The following is a 9,588-nucleotide window of genomic DNA, read 5'->3' as shown; positions in this document are numbered from 1 at the left end:
TGACCTCCTCGTCCAAGTTCACTTATAGTGGGTAATGGGTATATACTGATTATGTTCAAAGTAAATCCTCTGGTGACTAATTACTTCCATGCAAGCTCACCGTCTATTACAAATATTACATGACAAATAATAAGATGTTGTACGTATGTAATAGCCTATGTGTCCTAAAAAGGAACATGTTATGCCCGGCCCCTTTTTTAGTAGATGAGATTAGGATGAAAGTGTTTTCTTTCATTTAAGATTCCAATGAATTTAACTAACACAAATTTAAAATAATCAAATTATTAAATTTCGATATTGAATCAACTATAACAACAATAAACAAATTCAGTGTAATTTCACAAGTGAAATCTGAGAAATATAGTGTATGTTGTGTACGTCACCTTAATCCTACCTTTTAATCTTACCTTATAGAGGATGTTTCTGATAGATCTTCGGTTCAAATTTCGATACTGAATTATTTAAATGAAAAAAGAAAAAGAAAAATAGGAATAAAATTGTAGTTTGAATTGCTAATGCTAGATAGACACAAGGATCTGATTAGACTGTCCCTCATTAAGAATGACAGCAGGCTTTCTGCTACAAATAATTATGAATGCCTGTTCCTTCACTAAATTCTGTAATTACTCCTACTTTGTATTTATTGGAGTAATTAATTCTTATCTAAATCAACTGCCAAGTGAAATTAAATAAAACTAAATTATTCGAGTATTTAGAAAAATTTATTCGAAAATTTAGGAGTGAAAAGATATATTTCTATATGAAAAACAATATACTTTCTACAATTATTTTAAATAAATCTCATTTTTTTAAAAGGGTGATGAAGCAAAAAAATTTTACATTATCAGTATTGAGTTATAACCAACTAAATTATACTGTAGCATAAAAAATACACTGCTAAATTTATATACTACTAACTTGAATGCAAAAAAGAATAGTAAATTCAAAACCAAGTTAAACAAAAGAACACTAGCTGTTCTCCTTTTCTTTCTCAATAAGTAACAAGAGAAAAAAAATTACAAAAGTAACACCAAAACTCAAAATATTATTGAACAAATTGTATTATGAACAGGACTACAAAAAGAGCACAAAAAATATATAAACATATGATTTTATTTTTTTTCTCTTGGCTAATGGCTACTAACAATCACTATAAGCTATAGAATCCAAAGGAGATGAACACAAATACTTTTTAAAAATAGAATTAATTTCTAAATTACTATTCCCACGTCTAACAATAGGATATTTTGATACTATAGACAAGGAATTAAAACCCGATTTCGAGTTCAACCCAGTGAGTGAACTCAGTTCATGAATTGACTCACCCGAGTTGATCAAATTCACATTCTTTAACATGAATTCATTCCCAACGAGTTGGTTGAATAATCCTGACTCGGACATGGAGTTCTTCTTCTTGTGTTGTATTGCGACTCGCACAATTTCTGTTACCATAGCATTTGCCAATCTTCGTATTCCTCTAGCTCCACCAAATACAATCCCCGAGTCAACTAGCTTTTTCTCCGAGTTCTTTTTCTTATTATGCGCGATTGTTGGTAACATAACGGTTTCTGGACTTCGATTTTTGAGTTGACTCAGTGGGTCACCGAGTACGAGATATTCCTTGACATCCACTAGCATTACGTGCTTGTAATTCCTTCGAATCCTTCCTAATAACATTGGGTAACAAGCCCACCTTCTTAAATTCATTGAAACATTATCCAAAAATCCACTCAGGGAATTCTCAGGGTCGAGTTCATCCACATCAAAACTCACAACCGAGCCGTAACTCAACCGAGTTGACCGAGTTGACCCAGTTACATTATTCCCATTTTCATCATTACTGCTCCGAATTTTGCGACCCCAAATGGGTTCTCCACTTGAATTCTCTTTCTTGCTCGAAATCACGAAATGGGTCGGGTCGAAAGTAGTCGAAGTATAAATGTCTTTTCCCTTACGGTAGCCATGGATGAGTTTCAAGAACGAGGTGTTCTCTTCAACAATGGCGTTATCAAACGAACTCGATTTCAATGGAAATATTAACAGAATGTCTGATTTTGACGTGACACTTGATCTGTGTATAAGCTTGAGAAATGCTTTCAGTTCATTAACCGTAACGGATTCAACGACATGAGCAATAATGAGATCGTTCATTGCTCTTGTTCCTCGTCTGTATAAAGAACCCATACCTTGTAATGCATGTGGGAAAAATAATGTGCTAGGTTTTTTCTTATAATATGAAGAACTTAATTGTTTTCTTGAAGTGAAGTGATGAGGTGAAGTGGGTTCGAAAGTGGAGAGAGTAAAGAGGAGAAGAGTAAAGAAAATGAGAAGTGCGCAAATTGAAATGGTGGATTGAGCTTTTGAGAGAAGTTGAGTTGAATTTGAGCGTTTGAGAATTGCATTAATAGCTTTGAAAGAAGGAGAAGATGAAGAAGAAAAAGAGAAATTATTGGGTTTTTTGTTGAGAATTTTGTTGGAATTGGAGTTATTGTTGTTATCTTCTTCTTCAGGGAAGAAAATGAAGAGGAAACCCATTCCCCAACTTTCACTACTATTGCTAGTGTTATTGGAGTTGGTATTGGTGTTGTTGTTTTCTTTGGTTTTTGCTGTAAATCCCATACCCATCTCTCTCTCACACACACAAGCTTTTTGTTTCTCTCTCTAGATAGCTCTATATTCTTGTGATTGTTGTTGGGTTTCTCTCTCTAAATAGCTTTCAATCTTCCACCTCCATATATATGAAGTTATGAACTTTCTTTGTCTCTTTCTTTGGAGGTGTGATTAGGGAGATTTTAAAATGATTAAGGGGCGAAAAGGATATATATTACTATACTTTTCTCCGTTATCTTATTTTTCTAGCTTTCAAAAAGTGACGTGAGTATTATTCATTTAAACCGTGTGTATATGGAAAATAATTTTTCTATTTTCACAAGATAAGAATAAGATTGCTTACACATTATTTTTTACATACTTTACTTGTGAGATTACACTGAATTTATCGTTATTGTTGTTATATTAGTTTTCTAGCTTTGATTATTGCTTTTCTTTAATTTCTCATGGCTTCTTCATTATCATAATTTTTTTTTCCAAAAGTGTTGTGATTATGTTTTCCTTGAGTCGGGCGTCTATCGAAAATAATCTCTCTACTTTTATAAGTTAGAGATAACGACACATTATCCTCCTCATATCCTTCTTGTGAGATTACACTGAATATATTGTTGTTGTTGTTATTGTTGTTATAATCTATACTTGGTCAAGTTTTTCCTTTTCTTTTTAATCAAGCTTTTGTAGTTTTACGTTTTCTTTTTCTGCTTTTTAATAATAATGGTGTTTGAACAAATTTATAAGCACTTTGATAATTTTATTACCTTTGACTAGTACATATAACGAGTAACTTTGTTCATTAAAAACTTAGACAAATAAAAAGAAATAATCGGTGGATCTTTGTGTAGAGCTACTTTTACAAACATCTGAGAGACATAATTGAGTTTGGTGGTTAATTTTTATCAATTTTGTGCCTGATTTGAACACACTTTACCAAAGTTTAATGGAACAATATATAGTATGCACTATTCTGGGATAAATGGATTAATTATTTATACTTTTTCCCAAAATGCAAGTAACTTTGACAGAATTCTAATTTCTAAATGAGGCAATTTAAATGTTTCATTCACCAACAAATTATTTCTATATACTTTACAAGTTTAAAAAAATAGCAATAAATTAAGTATGTTTTTAAAGAAATTATATTTGACTATTGAATTGATAATTAGACATGTTCTTATTTCAATTTTCATTGAAAAATCATTTAGTAATTGTACTTTTTAAATTTAATTATGCTTAGGTTTAAATTAGTAAAGGATAATGTATTAATATGATATGAATTAGGGGTGTCAATAGTTCGGTTCGGACAGTTATTTTATTAAATTTATACCATACCAATTTTTCGGTATTCTATTATGTATAACCAAAATTAAACTTTTCGAAACCGTCCCAATCATGTCGGTTTCTCTTCGGTACGGTTCGGTTAATTTTCGGTATTTTTTAAAAGTGTCATGTAAAAGACACTAGTAAAAGTAGAATGCAATAATATACATACTTTTATAGGACTTAGAAAAACTATCTAGACAATTTTACTGTTTAAATGATGATTAATTAAAAAATATGAAGATTGCTAGAATGTAGATCCATCAACTACTCTACAGCAGCGTAATAAAAGAAACTAGCAAAGACAAAGAAAAGATAATAAATCACACGAGTAGAAAGATATTAACAAATCTGGGACTCAAGAATAAAGTCTATAAAAGATTAAATATTCATAAATCTAAATAAGACGAAAGAAAACATATTCAATTCAATACATTGTAGTTTGTTACTCATAATCGCTAGAATATTTTGTGTCTTGCTAGTAAATTATTTCTACATACTTTACAAGTTAAAAAAAATAGCAATAAATTAAATATGTTTTTAAAGAAATTATATTTGACTATTGAATTGATATTTAGACATGTTCTTATTTCAATTTTCATTGAAAAATCATTTAGTAATTATACTTTTTAAATTTAGTTATGCTTTGGTTTAAATTAGTAAAGGACAATGTATTAATGTGGTATGAATGGCAAGAAAGTGGGGCTACTGTGAAGCGTCGGTGGACAGAAGGGGCAGATTTTAATAAATGAGAAAACTGTGTGTATTAATGTAAATGAATCCTAAAATGGGGGGGCCATCCTACAGTTTACGGACAAACTCAAAATAGTATTTTGTTTATGTGGACTGAGGCTACATTTTTTTTTTTTTTTTCGGTTTTCCACCCAGTATCTGGTAATCGCATTTGAGTCCGATTATATCCGGATTCGTGTCGCATAGAGTTCCATTCGGGAGAAGCACTCCCTACCAAAAAAAATTTCATACTCAGGACTCGAACCCGAGACCTGTGGTTAAGGGAAGAGCAACCCCATCTGCTTCATCCGCTTCACCGCATCCTTTGATGGCGGCTACAGTTTTCAATTGCTATAAATTATGTTGTTTCTACTTCTGCTGCTTTAATTTTTTCTTGCTATAATATCTGTATAAACAAGTCAAATATTACAGAAGAAACAATTAATAAGTTATCACTATCAAGACAGGCAACAATGTAATTGTAAATGAAATACTTAAAATGCGTTTGAAAAGCAGTATGGAAAATGGGACAAGTAATTGCAATCAAGTCTGTCTGATTTATAGCCTGTTTGGCAAAGTTTCGAAAATTAGTTTATTTTGAAAATTGATTTTTTTAAAAAATACTTTTGGTGAGAAACAATTTGTGTTTAACAAATTAGTTCAAAAGGTATTTTTGAGCAACAATTAGTGATTGACCAAACTTTTAAAAAGTATTTCTAAGTTATTTTTCTCAAAAGTATTTTTCAAACAAATACTTGGCAAGAAACTAATTTTTTCTACTTCTCAAAAATTACTTTTGCTTCTACTCAAAACACTTTTTTTCCTTCTAAAAGTTTGGCCAAATATAAAGTTTAAGTATATTCATAGTGTATAAATTTTATTTATACAATAAAATTAAAATTGATCAATAATCGTGACGATTTCAAAAAAAAATTGCGAAAGTTAAGGTTACAAAAATAATACTTATTTGATCTATATATACATTATAATTGTCTGCTATCAAATACATTTGTTATTTAATATACCAAGGAAATTGATTGATTTAAGAAACATTAGCTAGTTTAAACTTCTTTAATTTTTCTTTTTCTTTGAAGATGGAGGAGTATATTTCTTTTCTTAAAGTATTTTTCTACCAAACATAAAAAGACAACGAAGGAGAAAAATATTTTTAAGAAATCCATCTTGTCAGTCTTGTGTGAGAGTCAAACTGAACCTCCTTTACGTTCTTGTCCCAATAAAGTTCTTTGTTTTTTATATATCAAAAATGTGAAAGAATGGTGATGATTTCATAGAACTTTCCATGAAAAATGTGCTAGTTTAATAGAGGCGGATTTATAATATTATTTATGATTTCACGTTAATTCAATAATTTTTATTTAGATTTGTATATGTATAAAGAATTTTTAAAAAAAATTTACTATAAACTTAATTATTATTATTAATAATGATTAATTAAAAAATTATAATATAAATTTATAAATTTTAAATTTTGAATCCGGTTACGTAGTTTAGTAATTACCATAAGTTTTTTTTTGTTCTAGAAACGTAATTAATTTTAGTAATTTTTCTAAAAGAATTAATTCTTTTTTAGCAATAAATTAAATATATTTTTAAGGAAATTTTATTTTGAATTGACAATTAAACGACAAACATGTTCTTATTTCAATTTCCATTAAGATTTCATTGAAAAATCATTTACAAATTCTACTTTATAAATTTAATTATGATTCGGTTTGAATTAGTAAAGGACAATGTATTAATATGGTATGAATGGCAGGAAAGTGGGGCTACTGTGAAGCGTCGGTGGACAGAAGGGGCAGATTTTAATAAATGAGCAAAATGTGTGTATTAATGTAAATGAATCCTAAAATGTAGGGGCCAACCTACAGTTTACGGACAAACTCAAAATAGTACCTTTTTTTTTTGGTTTTTCATTCGGAGTCCGGTACTCGCATTGGAGCCAGATTATATCCGAATTCGCGCCGCGTAAGGCCCCATTCGGTTGGAAGCGCTCCATATCAACGTTTTTTCATACTCAGTGCTCGAACCCGAGACCTCTGGTTAAGGAAAGTGCAATCCCATATAGTATTTTTGTTTCTGTGGACGGTGACTGTAGTTTTCAATTGCTATAAATTATGCTATTTCAACTTGTGCTGCTTTTTTTCTTGCTGTAATAAGAAAATATCTGTATAAACAAGTCAAATATCTGTATAAAATACACAAGAAACAATTGTAAGTTATCACTATCAAGAATGGCAACATGTAATTGCAAATTAAAAAAGGGCAACTTGATGTACAAAATATTCTCAGTTTACGTAGGATCTCGGAAAGGGTCATCTTTCAAGAGATATTGATGTAAACAGAGTACTTTAACGCAAGCATTAATAACTATTTCGACAGCTCGAACCCATGATTTATACGTCGTATGAACAAACTCCCCATCACAACATGTAATTGTATTTCTTTTCTTAAAGTATTTTTCTACCAAACATAAAAAGACAATGAAGGAGAAAAATATTTTTAAGAAATCCATCTTGTCAGTCTTGTGTGAGAGTCAAACTGAACCTCCATTATGATCTTGTCCCAATAAAGCTCTTTTTTTTTAATTATATGTCAAAAATGTTAATGAACGGTGATGATTTCATAGAACTTTCCATGAAAAATGTGCTAGTTTAATAGGGGCGGATTTATAATGCTAGTATTATATATGAATTCACGTTAATTCAGTAATTTTTATTTAGATTTATATATGTATAAAGAAATTTATAAAATAATTTACTATAAACTTAATTATTATTATTATTATTATAAATTAATTAAAAAAATTATAATAAAAATTTATAAATTTTAAATTTTGAATCCGCTTAAGTAATTTAGTACTTACTAGAAGTTACTACTAGGAAATTAGCAGCTACAGTCTGCAGCTAAGAAAGAGACAACAGTGCTTTGGTAAGTTTGCACTGCACAATACACATGCATATGATCTTTCTCTTTTCTTGATTTAGGTATTTGGTATAAGAAATTTGTTGGTCGATCCCAAGGTTGTAGTGAGATTGATAGAAGAAATTTCGAGTTCGAGCACAAAGAAAGGAATTTTTTTTTTAATAGAATTATTTTTTCTTTTAATGAGCCGACGGCCTATTAAAAATAGCTTTTCTATTTGCATAAATATAAGGGTAAAACTACGTACTCATTGCTCTCCTCATATCTCATTTGTGGGACTATACTGGGTATGTTATTATTATTGTTATTGTTATTGTTGAGTCTTATATAATACGAATTTGAATTAGTCAAGACTCTAATAGGGATACCGAACACCGAACAAAAATAACAAAAAGAACTTATTGGTCTAAGAAGATTTCTATGGAGGTAAGTGTTGGATTTTGCATCTGTTACTGCTACTATTTTCTAGAATAATTAGTTATTTCGTTTTAGGAGGAGTCTACTAGAAGATTCAGAATTTTAATTATAGTAAGAATTTAGTAATTTAGTTGTAGGAGAAGTCTACTACTTTATTTATTTGGTTATTTAAATCACTATGATTAATAAAATTTTAGAAACAGTTTTTCAATCCTATTTTCAACCTTCTTGTTGCTTGCATATTTTTTTCTAAAATACATAATATAGGTATCAGAGCCTCCATTGATCTTGACGGATCTCTGAATTCGCTGAAAAACAACCAATTTCAACCACTTTTAAACCGTACGCATTTTTACCCATACCGGTTTTTAACCAAATTTTTAACAATGGCAAGCATCAGTCTCTCTTTGAATACCCCACAAACTTTCACTGGTGAAAACTATCAGATTTGGTCAGTGAAGATGAAATCTTATCTTGAACCTTATGATATATGGGAAGTTGTAATGGAAGACAAACATATACAACCACTTCCTGCAAATCCTACCCTTGCCCAAATCAAAGCTCATTCAGATGAGAAAATCAAAAAATACAAAGCCAAAACTATAATTCAAAATTCAATTGCAGATTTAATCTTCTCTAAAATCATTGCATGTGAGACAGTAAAAGAAGCTTGGAAAATACTCAAACAAGAGTATCAAGGAAGTGAACGAGGCAGACAAAATCAGATTTTAAATTTGAAAAGAGATTTTGAATCTCTTAGAATGCAAGATGATGAGACCATCGCTAAGTATTCTGACCGAATTTCTTTAATTGTCAATAAAATCAGGTTACTTGGCGAGGATTTCAAAGATGACAGGATAGTTGAAAAAATTCTTGTGACAGTTCCCGAGAGATTTGAATCCAAAATTTCCTCTCTCGAAGAGTCTAAAGATCTCTCTACCATCTCTGTTGCAGAAATAATAAGTGCTCTTCAAGCACAAGAGCAAAGAAGGGCCTTTAGACAAGACAAAGTTACTGAGGGTATTTTTTTATGCGAAACACCAAAAAGAAAAAGTCGATTATCCTTGTTGCAAATATTGCAAAAAGAAAACACACTTAGAAAAAAATTGTTGGTGGAGACTTGATGCATCATGTGGAAATTGGAAACAAAAACGTCATGTTACAAAAGTGTGCAAGTTCAAAGATGCTCATGCACAAGCACTAATAGCAGAAGAAGGAATTGAGGATGACCTTCTTTAGACTGCAGCAACAGAAGCAAGGATGAGTGTTGGATTTTGCATCTGTTACTGCTACTGTTTTCTAGAATAATTAGTTGTTTAGTTTTAGGAGGAGTCTGCTAGAAGATTCAGAATTTTAATTATAGTAAGAGTTAAGTAATTTAGTTATAGGAGGAGTCTACTACTTTATTTATTTGGCTATTTAAAGCCCTATGATTAATAAAATTTTAGAGACAGTTTTTCAATCATATTTTCAACTTTCTTGTTGCTCGCATATTATTTCTAAATTAATAGCAGTAAGCCACTCCATAGTCCTGTATTATACAGCTAAATGAATGTATAAGATATATCA

The 9,588-nt window shown here is 30.3% G+C and overlaps 2 protein-coding genes across 2 annotated transcripts; one reads left to right on the top strand and one right to left on the bottom strand.

Moving 5' to 3' along the window:
- Positions 1-1,016: 1,016 nt before the first annotated feature.
- Positions 1,017-2,779, bottom strand: LOC107765563 (uncharacterized). The gene has a single exon (XM_016584226.2). The coding sequence runs from the start codon at positions 2,623-2,625 to the stop codon at positions 1,141-1,143; it is 1,485 nt and encodes a 494-aa protein (XP_016439712.1). The 5' UTR covers positions 2,626-2,779; the 3' UTR covers positions 1,017-1,140.
- Positions 2,780-8,405: 5,626 nt separating this feature from the next.
- On the top strand, positions 8,406-9,258 carry LOC142177596 (uncharacterized). The gene is made up of 2 exons (XM_075246799.1): positions 8,406-9,039; positions 9,188-9,258. Exons 1-2 carry the CDS (start codon positions 8,406-8,408, stop codon positions 9,256-9,258), a joined length of 705 nt encoding a protein of 234 aa, XP_075102900.1.
- Positions 9,259-9,588: the final 330 nt, after the last annotated feature.

This window comes from Nicotiana tabacum, chromosome 23, assembly GCF_000715075.1.
Source record: "Nicotiana tabacum cultivar K326 chromosome 23, ASM71507v2, whole genome shotgun sequence".
Lineage (NCBI taxonomy): Eukaryota > Viridiplantae > Streptophyta > Magnoliopsida > Solanales > Solanaceae > Nicotiana > Nicotiana tabacum.
Note: the sequence above shows the minus strand (reverse complement) of the source record. Positions and strands in the feature narration are given on the sequence as shown.

Coding starts and splice junctions, on each gene's coding strand:
- LOC107765563 (XM_016584226.2), bottom strand. CDS start 2,625: ATGGGTATGGGATTTACAGCAAAAACCAAAGAAAACAACAACACCAAT.
- LOC142177596 (XM_075246799.1), top strand. CDS start 8,406: ATGGCAAGCATCAGTCTCTCTTTGAATACCCCACAAACTTTCACTGGT. Junction 9,040..9,187: donor ACAAGACAAAGTTACTGAGG/GTATTTTTTTAT, acceptor ATGTTACAAAAG/TGTGCAAGTTCAAAGATGCT.